We start from the raw sequence: 18558 nt of genomic DNA on the forward strand, positions 1-18558 counted from the left end.
TAGATCCCTTCCAATTTCTCGGCATAGAAATGCCATTTCAATCCAAGGAGCTTTTTCATTATTGTGAGTGGCACAAATATTCAGTTGGAACTCATACAAGCAACGGGTTTTCGACAGGGGAAGCATCTTTAGGAGCTAATATATTGGACTCGAAAGTTTGCCATATAGACCACAGTATGAACTCTATATCACAAGATAAAACATCCCCCAGGTGCGAGCTTGTTTCTATTCTCAAAGTCTCTTGCCTAATTTAATTATAACAACGGGAAAGCTTTAAATCCATGATGAACGATCCTCACGCGCTACGCCTGACCCTTTTGATTGCCGCGCTGCATTTTGAGTGGACAACTGGGAGCATGCAATCTTTCGAATCCACCTTCCTGTTCCACAAAGTAAAACTGATCCACATGGTCAACAAGTGGATCATAGAACGACAGCCCGAACGCACGGCTTGCATTATCAGCCACATAGCCTCACTCTGCTTTATCGAGGTAAGTCCGGAGAGCCAGAACGGAGGAAAGTCTACAATGGAATCACCAATTGCGAACATGCAAGGTTCCCACTAATCCTTGCAGCTTTGTCTAGGTCACGTCTTTAGCGCAAAGGCCCACCTAGGCGGTATGTTGAACCTTTTGAAAGAACGGAAACGACACTGGCAGCGATTATCAGAGCAAGATGAACCTCTATATGAAAGTTCGAAAGAAGAAGAGTTCAATCACCGATACTACTTATTGTATGTCTTTACCGAAATCTATTCCCATCCTAAGCTGCCTTAGATGTACAAATCAACGCATCGCCACTAGGCGTGTACTCATGCTTAAGTAGATTACATTCTCTCTTCACCCGTAACATGAGTCGATTACTTAACAGTATGTGCTGCGGCGAAACTTCACAAACTTATCACGCCGTGCATTCCGAGAAGCTTCTAGCCTTGGCAAGTCGGCTGGACCATGTGGAGAAGAATTGCGATCTCTCGCTCAAGCTTGATGCCTTATGCTTAATACCATTCCTTTCACGATCCCCACAAACATGGACAATCTCGCCTTGGATTGATGGCACGGATACGGTTCGTGACCTGCGAGACCTAACAGACAGTCTTGACATGATCCGATCGAAGCGAAGCTTCTCCGCATCAGAATTCGAGTTTGCCTCGGCATGTGCAAATGGAGTTGCATCAAAGCTACACGTTCAATGTCTTGCTTCACATATCGCATCCATCTCGCCGAAGGTGCGGAGACAAATGTCAACAGAGGCAGTAAAAGTACTGAAGTCAACTTGGTGTGGCTTGTACAGCGCCACCAGCTTATATCTACACTACGTATTAGGGCTTCGAAGTTGCTCAGAGAAGACGTTGGACGATTACGTTTTTCATATTTTGAGGGATGCTCTGATCCACCATTTCGCGAAAGCGAAGGATTGCATGGGAGCGGATGGGTGTCTACTATTTTGGCAAATATTCCTCGGTGCAATTAGTGTGGAGATCAGATTCCGACGATCCGCCTCCGTGGGCTCAGAATTCCATACCCTCAATTCAGATATGTCTGAGTTTTTCGACAAAGGTATTCGACGGTGGAGTCAAGCTTGTCATATCAGACAATGGGTTGATGCTAGAGCTACCCTTCAGAAGATCTCGTGGCCGATCATATATGCCGACGAACACATAGCAAAGGCGGTTTGGGAACGAGCGAGCTCATTTCTCATAGTTTCCGCTCGATGATCAATAAATCCCCCCCTGAAAACAATATTTTGATTGGACTAGGTGATTATGAAGCTAATAGACCGCAGGAAGTAGGCTTACGTTGTCTTGTAGTTCGCCCAAGCGGCACCGCCTTTCCCCAGAGGCGGGCTGATTCTCGAAGTTCGCTTATTCGTCCAGAATAGGCTTAGTATTGCATCGACATGTACGTTGGGCACTCCATTGCAAGGACGAGATCCAGTACTATGTGGATTCCGAAGTCTGGAGTTGTTAGTCGATAGTCTCGTAGCTACCGCTATATAAAAGATGCGCCGTCACGTCCAATTGTGAATGCCAGACCTGAGCAGAATACTCCGTTCCTCTATCACTCAACCGTCACCATGCCTTATCTCACGGAAGAGGAACTTGAAGCTATCTTCACTAATCAACCGCTTGCAAACGGCGGACCTTTTTGGACCCGCGTAGCAGAGGATGTCGATTGGACTATTATGGGCAGTGGCCCAGGCACTGGACATTTCACCAACCTGACCGAGCTTCGGGCCAACACGATTGAAAAGTTAATGAAAGCCCTTCAAGGCCCACTGGAATTGAAGATAGTGCATGTTTTCTTCGGGGGCGAGAATTACGAGTGGACGACAATGGAGCTAGAAGCTCGCGGTATTCGAAAATCAGGTGAGATCTTTGTCTCTTCAACTTGATGGAGATGGTGGGGTCCCGCGACACACAGCTAACTCTTACTAGGCAAAGAGTACATGAACCGCTATGCTTTAGTAATCAAGTGGAATGACGAGGGTAAAGTGATTGCTGTTAGAGACTACCTTGACACTGCCCTGATTGCAGAGGTTTGGAAGGAAGCTGAAGAAATGGGCCTATGTTAGTATAAAGATGATGAGTTAGGTCTTCTGGAGATTGTATTTGTTATGAAGATGAGAGAATTGGTAAAGCTGCAATAAAACGGTATAGCCTCCTATCTCCCAAGTATACTATCCGTGAAAATTGAGTCAGTATTGTGATTCAAAAAGTCCGGAACTCATGCTACGTTGCCTTATTCGGGCACCGTAAAAGTAAAAGAGAAAAGGAACAGGTATCATCACAGCAGAGATAAAGCCGAAGATGCTGATCCCCCAACTAACACCCATTGCCTCCAACATTGGATTGCCGAATAAAGCGGATGCAGCAGCGAAGATAGATCGCATGAAGGTCATGATTGAGATCGCAGAGGCTGCATATTTCGGAAAAGTATCCATGAGGTAGTTGACGCAACCCTGGAAGATGACTAGGAACCCGAAACCGAGTAAGACCAGCGCGAAGCAGGGGACAATCCAATGGACTGGGCTGGCTGCAGTCCAGCCAAAGAGAAAAATTCCAGCGCATAAGAGGACAGAACCCGGTAACGTAGTGACCAGCCTTGCCTCTGGTACTGGTTTACCGTTGTTTGCCTTCATCCTCTTAACGTATCCGCGGCTATTGAGTATATTGGCGAGCCCCCCAATCACAATTCCCAGCATGAGCGCCAGGAACGGGAGTTCCGCGGACACACGTGGCCAGCCACGATGGTCTCCAAAACTGACTGGGATTGCTGCCAGGCAAAGGTACGATAACTCGAAGACAAAGGAACCGTAAAAGGCCATTAGAAAGCAAGTGAGATTTCCCAGCAGCTGGAACGGTCGAATGAGGTATTTCACGGCAATGCCATGCAAGCTCACTGGCCACTCCTCATGTTGTGCATGCAGTGCCCAATTCTTAGTCTCAAATCTCAGTCTCCGTGCCTTGCTAGTCAATATAGCTGGTGCATACGTCTCGTCTAATAACAGCATGACGAACATGCTCATCACGAGCATCCACATGCAGCAGAGCTTTCCCGTCATTATTCTGATTAGTATACGCATTAGAAGATTATATTGGCTTGCGCTTAACTCACATATTCTGTCCACCTCCACTTGTCGTGTAGCGCAGCTCCTACAACTGGCCCAAGCACCGGCCCGCTAGCCGTGCAAAATGAGTAAAACACGAGGGCTATCCCTCGCTGTTGTGGCGTCCATATATCACCGATCACACCCTATAGATCAGTCACATACGTATTATCAGCATGGGTTATGGCAATAAATCTCACGGAAACAACCAGTGACTTACACCGCTATTGGTAACTGGTGCTGACCCAAACAAGCCCATGAAAAAACGCATGATAATAAGGGCTTCGATATTGCTAGCTGTTGCGCAGCCGAGTGCAAATAGCCCTGATATGAAATATGGGATTGCCACGGTGTATTTTCTTCCGAATAATTCTGACAGAGGAGCCCAAACCATGGGCCCAACCGCAAATCTTTTCTGCATTAGCACTCGCATATCGATCGTCAAACTCCGTTGTAGTCTTACCCAACCATCATTAAACTAACAGTGAGCGTCACGACTGTTTCACTTTTCCCAAATTCTTTCTGGAGAGCTTTGGACGTTGGAGAGATACTAAGAATAAAAGTGATTAATAGTGGCTTTGCATAAATGACTGCAGACAAGGGTATACATGCATGGCAGTGGCAAGAGTAGCACCCATTGTAGTGAATCCATACATTGCGGTAGTAATAAATTTCTTGTTCAGGGGCCAGTTCAGTGGCATATCCGAGTCGTCAGGGTCACTGAATCTAACAAGAGATGCATTCTCTTCGACTTGCGAGTCTTTCGCCAGTTCAGGTTTCTGGGTCATTGTGATGGTTCTGTGAGGGGCGAAAATCGAGTGAAGACAGGCACGGGAGATATTTAGAGATGAAACCAGTGGCTGTAATTTGACAGTTTATGTCGAAACTTTCTTTGCGAAGTTGCTCTTGAAATCCACCTGAAGAAGACCTTTTCCCTTTTATTCAACCATCTTGTAAGTCGAGATGGGCTAGATAAACATGTGGAGGCAAATTGCCGAGTCCCGAGCCCGAGCCCCCGACAAACTGGAGAAGAATGTGGAGTCGATAGAGTTAATTATGATTGGTCTAGCATTGATGAGACCAATAGTTTCTGCCAAGCAAAACCCGAGAATCCATCGGCATCGTCGGGATATATGAGTTTCTCCATGGCATTATGTATTGCGCACATATGGGTTTTACAATTGACTTGTATCACCAAGGAAAAGGCAAAATTAATATGATGGCAGCGGAAGACGTTGCCTCCCCTCGCCCTAGACGACCTCCTGTTGTATGCGATCAGTGTCGAATTCGGAAGTTGAAATGTGACCGAAAGTTTCCTTGTAATCGCTGTCTGAAGTCAGTGGACAAGAGAGTCTGCACATACACAAAGGCACCTCGCCCCAGAGACCTACCAGTTAGTTCTACAGAAAGCTCAGTTCTACGCCAGCCGGTACCCTTAGCACCACCAGATATTAGCCTAGGCTCACCCCCAGGCCGAGAACAAAACTTGAATCCCGAAGATCCGCAAAGTCAACGCATAGTATTAGATGAAAACAAAGCCAGTGAACTGTTTCCGTCATGGTGTTACCATGGGCAAGGAAGCTGGCAGAGTTTACTGAGAAGAGTAATCCCCCCCCTTTCGATCTCTCTTTTCCTCTTCTCCAGACATCATCTAGGTCGCTAAAGCTATTCACATAGATGGATGGATTTTATGACTATGTCCATCAAGCAATCGTATCGATGCCAAGCACTCTGCAAGCACATAACGACATTGTGAACAAGATTACTCGCATTCCGAGGCAAGATGTGCCACCTCTTCGACGAGCTGAGTGGACCTATCTCTGTTCGCTGATTCCCCAACACGACACTGCTACGGAATTGATCAAAAATTACGAGACGTTCTGGGAAGTCAAATTTCGAATAATTTATATGCCTACATTTTGGAAGGAGTACCATCATCTACGACAAGATCCTTCGACGACTGCCTTGGAATATCCGGCCAAACTACTGCTCGTTTTGCTGCTTGGATATCAATTACAGCACGCTGGCGAAAATACTCCGTCTTCTGAAAGAGAAATATTGCCTAGGCACACAGCTCTCCTATGGCTACAAGCCGTTGAGTCTTGGCTATTCACTCATTTAGAAGTGATCAAACCAACCCTGGGCCTGATTCAAGTACTCTGTCTTCTAGCCCTTCCCACTAGACCTCTTACAACCAATAACTGGCACTCATATGCCACTACAGGGTATTTGATGAAACTGGCAGTAGTGATGGGTCTTCATACGGATCCGGGAAAATTGGCCCATATCTCTGCTACCGAAACTGAACTGAGGAGGAGACTATGGGCTACGATTATGGAAATCGAAATATCCAATTCCTTGGATAGAGGTCTCGTGCCAATGTTTACACTGGAAATGTTCGACACGCTAGCGCCTGCGAACTTGAACGACCAAGATTTGGAAGAGGGTTGCTTTGGCGCCGCAGCCAATCTCCCAACGGATTGCTGGTTTCAAATAACATTGCTGCAATCACTCCCACTTAGACTTGAGGTGTGCCAAGCACTCACCAGTCGCAAGTGTGAATTAACGTACCAGAAAGTACTCGATTTCGATACTGAGCTAAACAAAGCTTTGTCACACTTGCACTCAACATCAAAAGATATGGTACCGATGCACCCAAGTCTTCTACAGGACCGGTGGCGAGCCCGTATTACTATCCTGGATTTGCATATTCGCCGTTGTCTTCTGGCTGTGCACCAAACTTTCGTCATTTATCCCAAAGATCAAAAAATGTTCCATTATTCCCAGATGGCCTGTCTCGATTCCGCGTCCGTCTTCTTGTCAGCCCAGGACACCTTAGTTCATGAAGAACTAACCAGCTCTCTGTTGCTATCAACACAATTACACGCCTTCATCTTAACATGTTTCCTGCTGATGCAACATGCAGTGCCAGGTATGATGCATTGACAAGATGTGTTAATCTTCTCAAATAGACTGACTATCTCATGTAGAGTCATTTGCAAGCCAAGGTAGCCTCTCCTCCATGTGTACATCGTGGATCCAAACTCTACTTGAGAAAAGCAGGGATGCCGGTGCCAAAAATATCTATGCCTATAAACGAGGTCTGAAAGAGTACACAATACAATGCTTCTTATTGCCATACAGTATCTGTCGCCGTTCTTCAACTCCTTACCCAGACCATATGGAGGCGGCGTCCCAGAGATACGGCGATGTGTGTTCCGCATTTTCTCATTCCCTAGAGCCTGCAAGCTCTCAAGACGATGCAACTCTATCATCATCTACCTTAGTTGATCCTCGGCCCAGATCTTTATCCGATTTCGTGCAAGATCAACCCTCGGTACCAACACTACATGAGGACGTTTCTTGGAACACCCCAAACAGCGTCGGCTCGAATGAATACTCGCTGGTGAGTCAGATCACAAATGATCTTGTAAGAAGTTATTGACGATGATTCTCTCAATTGTAGGGGATAGATACCAGCATTGAGGACTTCTTGCTTGGTGTACTGGGAGAGCACGACGACGCGACTCATCTATATAACTATGCCAACCACGTATAACTCTGAGTGTACCTGCCCATAATGAAGCCAAGCTCATGAGCGAACCGGATCTCCTGAACGAGTTCAATTTTTAACGGACCACGTTCCCCACTTAGCACGCCCAACCCGACCCAGCGAAACTGATTGAGCAACCAAATGCTTCCCCGCGGAAAAGCTGTAGAGCGTAAAGGTTGGGTAGATGGAGTGATGTTTAGATTCATTAATTTCTAGTCTCATCCCATTAGCGTCATTTTTGCGGTACTTTGGTAAGCTATTTGGCCTCTGTTTTGGGTCCATGTCACGAGTATAGTTGCTTTGGAGAAAGGAAGACGAGGGAATATCACTCCAGGTGATTTTGATGCATTTCTTGCCCACACTAATAAAGACTAAACCAATGATTCTTTTTATTTTCAGTTTTGAACTTAGCATCTTCTATTTTGGCCCATGATATGTAGTAATAATGGCGCGACAAGGCAAATGTCTACTTCGCCCGTCCAGCCGAGGTGAGATTTGCATCCAGTTCCCATAGCCCAGTCTTACGGCCGAAACATCGCCAACGCCCACATATCATCAGCACTAGCGAGATAGGGTAAGCTTTATCCCTTTGGAATGGTAAGCATACGTAACAGTAACATGTTAGTGAGAATATCCGTGTAGATATAAGGTACGACAGAAGACATCCATTTAATCCCTAAGCCGGGGTGAACTATATGACAAAGTGTCGACTACCAAGGAAATTACACATCTTTGTTCACAACAGTTCGCAATTATGCCGACCAAAACCTCATCTACCACCGATCCGCAAGCCTCTGACCCAATCGATCGAGACTACTATCTGCGCAAGCCAAAACCGCTCCCGTCGGATCCAGCCATACGTTCTCTAGCCCAGGCTGTGTTACGAGATGGATATGTAGTCATTCCCAACGCCTTTACAGAAGCAGAGGCCCTTGAAGCAAAAGCAGAGATTGATCGACTTCATGGTCATCGCCCACGCATTGGCCGTGATTCATTTGATGGGTTTAAGACGAATCGTATCTTCGCTTTGCTGAACAAGACGCGCGTGTTTGACAAATTTTGCCTGATACCCCAAGTCCACGCACTCAACAACTTCTTCCTAGACGATGATTACCTGATCTATATCATGGAGACAATTACTATCAACCCGGGCGAGAAGGCCCAAGTCCTTCATCACGATGATAGTGTCATTCGGCTGCCCAGACCTCGACCTCCTGTCACGGCTGCTACGATGATTGTGTTAGATGATTACACCGAGATGAATGGCGCCACAAGAATTATTCCCGGAAGCCATCTCTGGGGCAGTGACAGATTGGGCGAAGAGTCAGAAGCCAAGTCAGTCGTCTGTCCCAGAGGCAGTGTTATTTATTTTCTCGGTACAACATGGCACTCTGGTGGAGCAAATAGGAGCGATAAGCCACGATATGCTGCAACGATTCAGTACTGCCAGCCGTATATTCGGCCGTTGGAGAACTTAATGCTCGCTGTTGATCCCAGAAAAGCACTCTCGGGCGAAATCCCGAAGAAGATTGTCGATATGATGGGTTATCGCAGTGCTATTCCCTTCGTGGGTTATGGTAAGCTCTCCCGCTAATCAAGACATGTTCTCCGTCACGAGTCACAGAGAGCAATTGCTAACGACGAGTTATTAAAGCTGATGGCCTCAATCCTAAAAAAGCCACAAATCGGTTGATCCGATGGTTACAGGGTCCTGTAGACTACAACCCTCCCACCTTTGCCAAAGAAGCTGGTGAAAAGGAAAACAGAATCCTCAGCAAGTTGTGAAGCGTGTAATATCTCTTCGGGGGGAACAGCGGTGTCCGCTTGCCTGATCCAACAAAAATAAGACAGACCAACTTAACTACGAAGAGCCAAATTCCAGCCGCAAGCTATCTTGTACCAATAAGTTCTCCGTTGGTTACTTTGTTGTTTGTCCACTTTTTTCTAAGCTGGTCTCCTTCGTCAGCTTATGTTGGAGCCTAGGTCCGGGTGTCTTAGCGCTCACGTACTGTATAATGACTGGTTATGTTAACCCCATGGATTAGCTCAAAACTTAAACTATAGAGCCAAGTAGAAAGAGCTTCCGTAGTGTTACTCGGTAATTTAATAATTAACCTCAGAAGCTCAGAAAAGCCTCATACTGTCTTGTGCCGTAGCAAATGAGTAGGTTAATGGATATCGGTCGGAGGCGTTGTATTTATTTAATGCACCAAGAGCTGTGTCTATTTCAGAAAAGGTGTAGAATGGTATTTAGTGTCCTGTTGGACTACATATTAATACGCATATCTTTTAGCTATAAGATTGAAGTTGTCTTCAAGATTTGTATAGCCAAGCATTGGCGGGCCACGCTCAGATTGTACCATAGCAGTAAGAACAACTATTTGGAAACACAGCAGGCAAAAACCCAGACAATATATCCGTTGAATTGTATGGCTAATTGGTCTAGCCTACTGCTTTGCCATTATACTGCCAATAGAGCCTCCCTACTTTTAGCCAGATTGTTCCCTGTACGCTCGGATATCGATGCTTCCTAGATTCGTGACACTATTTTCAACAGTATAAGACGAAATTCAATGATCTACGTCTTAATTCGCGAGCCAGAATTAAATCATTCGCTGATAACGTAAACTCTATCGAGGACGAAACGAAGTCCTTTTATCTAGCTCCATACAAATGTGCCAACTCACAGGGTAAGCCGGCTGGGATATATGGGGTTTCTAGTCATTGCCATATCCAAAGACCGCCATGACTTTGAACAGATGTGTAAAGTTGACATCAATTGCTTTACTCAATCGGCTTGGAGTTCTCCTTGTAGGCCGCCAAAGAGAGTGGCTATGTGGTAGCCTCAAAATAATGGGAGAGATTTGGCGCTGGGACTTTGGCCCGAGAGCTCCATAGCTAGCTGGTAACTGACGTCTACAAACTTAAAGACGGGCAGTAGTACTCACTCCACAGGCATATGAACTTCGCTCCTGTTAGAGATATTGAGCACATCGGGAAGCTTGATGTGGCCATAGATCTTGGACATGTACACATGGATCGTGGGCCAGATAGCCTCCGAGACATTGGATGACTGAAGTAATTATGTATACTGTACGGAGTACACCTCGGCCCATATGGTTAGAAAAGGTTTGTGACATGTTATAATAGAGCCAAGCTAAGAGAACTGACTACACATACTGCTTTAGCGCTGACTCTGTGTTTATTCGGTGTCTAACGCGTACAGGTAATAAAGTCTAACACTGAATAGCCTAATTGTCATTCCAACCAATGTACTTTTTCGTTGGCCGTACTGCAAACATGATAAGCTCTCAAATTTCGTTCCCCGCATAAGGTACTAGTGAAGAAATGAGGCAGATAACCAAGAACGCGTAGCTGTAGACGGGTTCTTAGCGTCACGTCACATGAGGCTGTGTATCGCGTCGCAGGTCAGCATCTTCTGATTTTGCTCAACCTCATCGCCAAACAGGCGTCGAACAGTTGGCCTTGAAAAGAGAAGGATGGAAGTGTTCAAGACCATTTCTTCACTGGCCGCCGGCCATCCCGTCGCATTTGCTTTGTGGTCATTGGTGTCTGCATTTGCCTTTCAAGTCCTCCAACGAGGTTACCGACACCGCCGGTTTTACCGGAATCTGGTATGCACAGAAGCTGAAGAACAATATTGTTCTTATATGCACACCTCATCTTTATCATGAATTGACGTAGTGACTGATAATATTTGAAGCCTGGACCACCACACAGCGCTCTATGGGGTCATCTAAAGGTTTTGGGTGAGGTCTCTGCGACGATTCCCCAAAACTCGCACCCTCAGGCATACTACACGGAAATTGCCAGAAAGTATAACCTCAAAGGCATATTTTACCTCGACTTGTGGCCAATTGCGGACTCAAGCGTTGTTTTGACAGATCCAACGCTTATGGAAGAGGTCACAGTGCGGAACCCTCTCCCGCAGCACACAATGTCTGAAGCTTTTCTGTCCCCAATCATTGGCCCCAATGTTATCGCAACTGTCAATGGCCCCATTTGGAAGAGACTGCATAATGCCATGGCTCCAGCATTCTCATGGTCTCACATACGCACTCTAACTGCCGTCATGGTTGATGAGTGCGCCTTGTACCGTGCCGCCCTTGCGAAATATGCCAAATCTGGAGAAGTCTTCTCCGTCGAAGAGCTGTCCGCAAGGCTCGTCTTTGACGTCATTGGTCGTGTTGTCTTCAACTTTCGTCTTCATGCTCAGACAGCCGACAGCCCGTACTTAAATGACCTTAGGGAATTAGTTGACCTCGCCCACAACCAAACAGACCTGGTTGCAAGCTACAACCCCATCGCACGAGTGGCAAAGTGGTGGAAGAAACGCAAGGTCCTGGGCAGACTTCATCCTTTGATCCTCGGCAAAATTAAGGACAGGTTAAACTTATTGTTGAACGAGGGAATTACGCCATCTAGAAAGGACCCGAGCAGCATTCTAGATCTGATGCTCCGAGAACATATACTGCAATCCGAATCGAGCAGCGGAGCCAAAACAACAAAGCAAATAACTCTATCATACACGGATACCCAATTGCTTCTGACTAAGTTAGTGCTTTGTTATTCGTTCATTCATCCATTTGCCAATTTGCCCTAGCTAAGACGTTATTTGTATAGCATTAAGGGATTGCTTCTTGGTGGTCATGGTACTACCACTGACAGCTTATGCGTGCGTACAACCTGTTGGAATATAAAACTTCTTACTACTCTACTAACTTAACCTAGTACATTTTCATGCTCCTGTCGCACGCTCCAACAGCGCTTAAAAAAATGCGACAAGAGCATGATGACGTCTTCGGCAAAGACTTTGATGGTACTGTAAAATCGCTACTAGACGCGCCAGCGAAGCTTCAAGATCTTCCATACACAGACGCTATCATCAAGGAGTCCCTCCGCTTATTCCCAGTGGGCTTCACAGTGAGGGAGGCAGATGCCGGTGCCAAGCTTACCGTTCAAGGTAGGAGTTATCCAATCGATAAGCATCAGGGCATTGTCTTGAACGGCCACGACCCCCACTATAACTCAGACTTCTTCCCGAATCATACGGAGTTTCGCCCTGAACGTTGGCTAGATTCAGAAGGAGGAGTTCCGCGGTCGTATTTCAGGACTTTTGGTCGTGGGCCCCGCGCATGTCTGGGACAGAACCTCGCCATGAATGAGCTCAAGGTCATTTTACTAATGGTTGTACGTGATTTTGAGTTTGAGTGTGCTGGCCTCGAGCCAAATGCAAAACCAAAGACATCGTATACAAACCTTGACACAGTTTTTGGTGATATTATCTTCCAGGAATTAGGGATAGAGGCAAGGCCGAGAGGGGGGATGATGATGACAGTCAAGAGGAATGATTGATATTAATTTAACCCCAAGCCTAGTCGATCCTGCTAATAGTCAGATCACTGGGTGTATTAGGGCGCCTTTTAGCCTTGGTTATGCCCTAAAGAATTGTCCCGCACTTCGTCGAAATAATGATGTCCGCTCCAGTTGGAACAATTTTCTTTTCTATACTCTATCCTCTTTGGTATTCTTGCCTTTTACTGAATAGAAAGGAACCCCAAAGCAGCCAATCGCTGTTACTGACGCCATAACCGTTGCCACTAAAAGTGCCTGAGTAATAGAGAGGTTGTAAGCTGGAAGTATCTCATTCAACTCCTTCTTAGTAAAGCTCAGTTTTAGACTTAACACTCCAACCTTTTGAACCAGCTTTGGGTCAATATTAGGCGCCGTTTTATGTATGTTATACATTAATTGATTCGTGAAAATGTTTTGTGCGGAGGAAAGGGCTACAATTCCCCCCAGGTTTTGTATAAAACTAACCAGCACCAGGGCAATTGGAAGGTCCTTTCCTGAAAAGTTCGTCTGAGTAGCAATGATTGGCTGCTGAAACCCGAGCCCGATACCAAGCGCAAAGATAATTTGGTATATTATCCATAATGTGATGGACGTCTCGACGCGGAATGTTGTCAACATACCTGCCCCAACCGCCATCAATATGGATCCGAGACACATTGTTGGAGTATAGTAGCCGATGATACTAGTTATACTCCCTGATGTTAGAATAGAAACCACTAGAGACAGTACCAGCGGAAGGCCGCGAACACCGCTGCCAAATGGCGAGGCCCCTTTCACTGCCTGAAACCAAATTGGGAGCTGCTTATAAGTTAGCAAATGATATATGCCACCATTCAGTCAAACGTACATAATATACAGCAACATAAAGTGCTCCAGAAGTGTTGAAAGAGTACAACGATCCAAACAGAACAGTTCTAGTAAGAAATATTCTAGGAGGCACAGTGGCCTCCTCGCCTTTCCGATATTGGCTAACCCCGAAGGCAAAGAGAAAGCATCCGGAGATTATAAATAGCACAAAGACCCTCCAGTTGCTCCAAGGATAGGAGGTTCCACCCCACTGAAGTCCTAAGATCAGACACACAATGGCTGGTATAAACATCGCGAGGCTGGACACATCGAGCCGGCGAACTTTCTCCTTGAGAGTCAATGTTGGTTGTGCAGCACCTTCTTCGTTGCCCAAGAAGATTATCGTAATGATAATGGTTAGGCCTGCGAGAGGCAGAAGAAGCCAGAAGCACCACCTCCATCCCAGAGTCTCTGCTATCGCGCCGCCGAGCAATGGTCCAATCGAGATGGCCACGCATTCGATCGACCCAATAATGCTGGAGTAGATTGGTCGCATCCGAACAGGTACGCACCGAGATATGATAATGTTAGTACCGGCTAATATCCCCGCGCTTCCCAAGCCGGAAATGGCGCGGCCCACGATGAATGAACTGCTATTCGGCGCAATGGCGCATATCAGACTTCCTATGGCGAAGGTGAAGACAACGGTGGAGAAGACGATTTTAGCCGGGTAAAAAAGATATAGTTTTCCGTAGAAGAGTTGTGAAGATGCCGAAGCCAGTAAGAAGGCAGTGCCATACCAGCCAACATCGTTGAGCGAGTTGAATCTGTCTGTTACAACCGGGATAATAGTCGTCACGCAATTGGCGTCCTGTCTCAATGTTAGCAAAAACCGAGATTGAATATCATGGCGTTGCATCCTCTACATACATAGCCGCACACAATAGTTGCTAGTATTATTGAGAGGAGGTTGAGAAATAACGGCATACCACGAGGATACTTTGAGTCCTCTTCAGTTGGAGCATTTTCAAGGGTTGGTGATTTAGCTTCCATGTTTTTTTCCTTTGGGCATTCCATAATTATAGTTAGATAAAGAAACAAACCTGTCTTTTTGAATGCACTGAATACAACTATATAACAAAATAAACCATATCAAAGGACGCCCGTACATCCAAATTAATGTAGCCTTCACAACACACTTACACAAGCTCGCTGGTGGAAGGCCCGGACCAAATTGACCAATCGGACCTCTACTCTGATCGGGGCTCGGAGTAACAGGGGTACATGCTGTGACTTACCTGCGTGCTGCTGCAGCTTGAGGACAGCCAACTCTTTCGGGCCTCGGCCTTGTTACCGTTATGCGCTCGTTTGCTGAGTGTTAGGTCTGAAAGACTGTGGACAACGGCATGCCTGGGACTTATCGCGTAATGATTAGGCAAAGTGTCTCTCGTTTCAGGTTCCTCCACGATGTACACATCGGTCTATGTTGCACTACACCACCTAGCCTGCTGCACTTTGTTCAAGGCGGGGGCATCCACTGAGTAGCAATGGGGATGTGAGATTGACTCTCTCACTGCGCAATTACCCAAACTAGGTTTCTTTAAAAAGCTCATGAGCAGAAATACAAATACTGTAGACATTTCAGGGAACAGGGTTACCTCATGCGCTTCTCACTGCCGCGATTATACAGGACAACGTGAATCTTGGACGTACTTCACATAATTCTACGGATATATGAGCTGTCTCTCTCACCAAATGCAATACGAGTGAAGTCACCCTTAACTGCAACGATACCCTTGTCTCACCCTAAGAGGCTCAGAGTCTTCTTGAACTCTTACTCGGGCAATATCCATGTTTATGGCAGAGGATGTTTGCATAGCAAGATGAAATCGAACGCGAACGTGGTGAAGTGCACTGATTGCCTCAAGATGTTCAGAATTGCAGCTGGATGACGACGGTGGAACCAGCGTGGGAGGACAGAAGCACTGCTCGCTACAGGTACGAGAAATTTTGCCAGCCGTCTTATTCACTAGCGCTGAACAAGTCGAAAAAATAGCTCCAACAACGCCGCATTACAAACTACGCGGCGCTCATGCAGCCACAGTGTTATTGTTAGCACACCACAAGGCTCAAACTCTGACAATATTACAATAGAAGAGGATATCGTCCATCCAACTCTAGAGGAGCATGCGTAACTCATTGTTGAAAGCTGAAGATAAGAAGAATTGTGTCAAGGAGCAGCTGGATCGGTTGAGTTGGAGAGATTTACCACACATTTTAATCCTATTAAAAGCCGGTTTGCTTTCTTCACCGCTGTCAGTCTCAAAGATGCCAGGATTTGTCCTGCAGCTAGATGCGTGAGATGTTCTTTTCATGTTTCGTCACCTTGTAGATACACAGAATTTCCGTCTAAGGTATATGTAAAGTTTTATTCCTACCCTGAAGCTTCCTCGTGTTACCAGCTTCAGCAGCAGTAATCGTCGAGGTCCCCAAAAAAATTCGTAGGCGGTTTAAGCATCTCCAGCCATGGTTCCCCCTGGAAGTCAACAGTGTCTAGCCATGCTGCCCACTGTAGGTCTTGAGTAATAGTGTCCAGGTTTTGCACCTCAGGAAGTTTTGCCGATAGCGCATCGTTAATGCTTACAGTTGGACTGGTTGGCAGTGGGCGTGTCAAAGGCATCTCATTATTGAGGATCTGATCCAGAGCTTTCGAAAAGATCGACTGAGCCTGTTTGCAGAGTTCATAATTGCCCTTTCCCGACTCAGTTAGCCAATCGCAGCACGATATGAGAACGCTGATGTCCTGGATAATGGTCGACCTATTCAAAGCGACGGATGGCTGTGGTTTTGGTAGGCTGGCTAGTCGAAATAACTCTAGAATCAAGACACTAGCGCATGGCATCGCGTAAAATACTATCTGCGGCGGGTCAGTTCGCACCAGCAATGCAGGCCGGGAACTGCTTACCGTCCATTCCAAATCGATCCTATGGGAGCCAATGACATCTCTCTTCTTCATTACTGAGAGGACCAAGCCCAGGGTCTCGTGGGAAATTTGAATCAATGCATGACGATAGCTATTGCTTTGATTCACTAGCATCTTGTATAGAAGAAATTTGCTATACAAATACTCAAGTTTTAGGCTCAGCAGCATTATAATGGTTGAAGGTGCCGTTCGCCCCCATAGGGATGGCTCATACTGCATGAATTGAGGCATAGTTTCCCAGGTCGACGATGCCCGAGTCAGTATTTCCCTGAATAAATTCCTTGTCAGCCACGCAATTACAACAACAACAACAACAACAGGAAGAAGAAAAAAAGAGATAGAGAGAGTGAGGAGAGGTTGATCTTTGGCTAAGCGCTTACTGGGCTTCATGAACGAGATCTTGAGTTATGGTTCCCAGGGACAACTCAAGAATTTCCTCACGGATCGAGCTTAGCCAAACAATCGCTCGTTGACGAGACGCTGGATGTACACACATGTCTTTATTCCAACCATCGCCATCTAGTCGCGATATCTGTAGCGCTAACAGTTCGGCAGGCCCGACAATAATTGAGTCTGAGAGATCAAGGGGTAATTGTATGGTACAATAGCTCTTATTCAAGCGTGGGGGTCGACCGACAAACGTCGCCAGGGACTTGTCTAGCTCGTGTGATAGGGCGATGGCTCGTTTTCGAAGCTCGACCAAGTATGTTGGGGTGTTCATGTCATCTTGAAAGCCTTTGTGGTAGTTGAGGGCGAATATTGTGGACGACAAATTCCCCATTAGACGCCAGGCCTGACAAGAATCATCCCCAAAACACCAGGTGGAAAGTGTGGTAGCCAGGACAGCAAGCCACATAGTTAGGTCGTTCACTTGGCCAACGCGATTGCATAGAGCTTCGCATCGCATACAGGCATCAAAGGCATCACTGGACGTTGCCTTACGGTCGCCAAACCACTGGCGGCCCGAGAAACTAGTACTGGGGGTTTTGGCCGATGCAATAACCATCCCGATGAGCGCGAAATACATTCCAACAGTTTCCCATCGGATAGCGCAAAGCTCCTTTTCAAGAGCGCCATCTGCGGCGGTCGTGGGCATGTTGAGTGGCCGAGAAGTGTGCTCAAAAATATCTCGAGAGGTGGCCTGGAGAAGATTCAGTAATCGACTGGAATGAAGGTTTTGTAAATTGCTCTGGATTGCGCTCCAAGCCGCCTTGGCTAAAGGACCACCAACTGGGCTGTCTCCGAGATCTGTGTACCAGTTATCGACTAGTTCTTCGAGATCTGGGTGAGAATAATGCTCAAGGAGCAGTTGCAGTATATTCTCGCCCTCCCTTACGAGAGAAGAATTCACGTGGAATGGCTGCTGCAGATGAGAAACTCCAGTGCGAGTAAGCGATGGATATTGACGAGAGGATGTCGTTCGACCAGCCTCTATTGGTGACAAAACAGAAGTTTGCATAGTAACCAAACCAGTAGCTAGATCAAATGGAGCAGAAATAGATGTGGCTGAAGAAGATGTCGGCAAGGACGAGGATGAACTCGAGGACAATGCTGTTAAGCTCGATACCTCTGTCAAGGTCTCAAGCGGCCGCTGCGTAGCATCAGCTGGAACTCTAGAGGGACCCGATTGGCGTGTAAGTTCTCAATCGCGGCAACATCGTGTGAATCAAAAACTAACATGACCTGCAAAGCTGCGGCCACGCGCGACTCGCTGCGCTGGCGTCGGGCCATTGGCGCAGGATGATAGAAGCATTGCTCTGTCAGCCGGCGCCTGGTGCAGCGAGCACATCGAGGTCGGCCATGATCACAGCGCAGTTTTGATTTGCGGCAAGGCTCACACGATGATAGCTGCCCATTCCGACGAACAGTGTCAGACATCTTGGCAAAAAAGCGTCGTGTGTCGCAGCGTTTACTAGTGGAGAGAATGTCAAAGATCGGGCGCTTATTATACTGGACAATTGGAGCACCTGCAAGTGTTGACAAGGGTCAACAGAGCGCTCCCCACAGTTCACCACCAGAGCAAAGCTCGAAGCTCGCCACTAAAGTGATACCTAAGAGCCTGTCCTGAGAAACCAACACGCATTAGCTTCTCCGCTCGCGCGCTCGCTAGGCAAAACAATCCTTCGACTGCTGCGCAATACCGAAGCAGCCTCGAAGGGCAATATCCTCCGTGTGTTTACAAAGACCACGGCGCCCGGGCCGGGGGGGGCGGCGCGGGGCCAGCGGGGGGGGGGGGAGGGGGGGAGGCGTG

General features: G+C 46.9%; 8 protein-coding genes across 8 annotated transcripts; 5 read left to right on the forward strand and 3 right to left on the reverse strand.

Moving 5' to 3' along the window:
- Positions 1 to 284: 284 nt before the first annotated feature.
- On the forward strand, positions 285 to 1724 carry V8C40DRAFT_278856 (uncharacterized protein; the record flags this gene model as incomplete). Its single annotated transcript, XM_083221122.1, has 4 exons — positions 285 to 491; positions 576 to 733; positions 826 to 1672; positions 1704 to 1724. 4 exons carry the CDS (start codon positions 285 to 287, stop codon positions 1722 to 1724), a joined length of 1233 nt encoding a protein of 410 aa, XP_083066933.1.
- A 315-nt stretch (positions 1725 to 2039) lies between these two features.
- On the forward strand, positions 2040 to 2574 carry V8C40DRAFT_285014 (nuclear transport factor 2 family protein; the record flags this gene model as incomplete). The annotated part of the gene is made up of 2 exons (XM_083222272.1): positions 2040 to 2368; positions 2438 to 2574. The coding sequence occupies exons 1-2, from the start codon at positions 2077 to 2079 to the stop codon at positions 2572 to 2574; spliced, it is 429 nt and encodes a 142-aa protein (XP_083066934.1). The 5' UTR covers positions 2040 to 2076.
- A 123-nt stretch (positions 2575 to 2697) lies between these two features.
- Positions 2698 to 4537, reverse strand: V8C40DRAFT_285017 (MFS transporter; the record flags this gene model as incomplete). The annotated part of the gene is made up of 5 exons (XM_083222273.1): positions 4201 to 4537; positions 4073 to 4159; positions 3830 to 4019; positions 3618 to 3755; positions 2698 to 3552 (listed from the first exon to the last, which is right to left on the reverse strand). The coding sequence occupies exons 1-5, from the start codon at positions 4395 to 4397 to the stop codon at positions 2698 to 2700; spliced, it is 1467 nt and encodes a 488-aa protein (XP_083066935.1). The 5' UTR covers positions 4398 to 4537.
- Positions 4538 to 5286: 749 nt separating this feature from the next.
- Positions 5287 to 7054, forward strand: V8C40DRAFT_278859 (fungal specific transcription factor domain-containing protein; the record flags this gene model as incomplete). The annotated part of the gene is made up of 2 exons (XM_083221123.1): positions 5287 to 6541; positions 6600 to 7054. The coding sequence occupies 2 exons, from the start codon at positions 5287 to 5289 to the stop codon at positions 7052 to 7054; spliced, it is 1710 nt and encodes a 569-aa protein (XP_083066936.1).
- An 824-nt stretch (positions 7055 to 7878) lies between these two features.
- Positions 7879 to 8947, forward strand: V8C40DRAFT_285023 (phytanoyl-CoA dioxygenase family protein; the record flags this gene model as incomplete). The annotated part of the gene is made up of 2 exons (XM_083222274.1): positions 7879 to 8739; positions 8817 to 8947. The coding sequence occupies exons 1-2, from the start codon at positions 7917 to 7919 to the stop codon at positions 8945 to 8947; spliced, it is 954 nt and encodes a 317-aa protein (XP_083066937.1). The 5' UTR covers positions 7879 to 7916.
- Positions 8948 to 10560: 1613 nt separating this feature from the next.
- V8C40DRAFT_156135 (cytochrome P450) lies at positions 10561 to 12665 on the forward strand. Its single transcript, XM_083211379.1, has 4 exons — positions 10561 to 10797; positions 10887 to 11737; positions 11807 to 11858; positions 11915 to 12665. Exons 1-4 carry the CDS (start codon positions 10663 to 10665, stop codon positions 12536 to 12538), a joined length of 1662 nt encoding a protein of 553 aa, XP_083066938.1. The 5' UTR covers positions 10561 to 10662; the 3' UTR covers positions 12539 to 12665.
- A 23-nt stretch (positions 12666 to 12688) lies between these two features.
- Positions 12689 to 14401, reverse strand: V8C40DRAFT_285026 (MDR family MFS transporter; the record flags this gene model as incomplete). The annotated part of the gene is made up of 3 exons (XM_083222275.1): positions 12689 to 13336; positions 13386 to 14195; positions 14255 to 14401. The coding sequence occupies 3 exons, from the start codon at positions 14399 to 14401 to the stop codon at positions 12689 to 12691; spliced, it is 1605 nt and encodes a 534-aa protein (XP_083066939.1).
- A 1387-nt stretch (positions 14402 to 15788) lies between these two features.
- Positions 15789 to 18185, reverse strand: V8C40DRAFT_278864 (uncharacterized protein; the record flags this gene model as incomplete). Its single annotated transcript, XM_083221124.1, has 4 exons — positions 15789 to 16241; positions 16290 to 16575; positions 16688 to 17920; positions 17986 to 18185. The coding sequence occupies 4 exons, from the start codon at positions 18183 to 18185 to the stop codon at positions 15789 to 15791; spliced, it is 2172 nt and encodes a 723-aa protein (XP_083066940.1).
- Positions 18186 to 18558: the final 373 nt, after the last annotated feature.

The sequence above is a fragment of the Trichoderma camerunense genome (assembly GCF_050948025.1).
Source record: "Trichoderma camerunense strain CBS 138272 chromosome Unknown V8C40scaffold_39, whole genome shotgun sequence".
Lineage (NCBI taxonomy): Eukaryota > Fungi > Ascomycota > Sordariomycetes > Hypocreales > Hypocreaceae > Trichoderma > Trichoderma camerunense.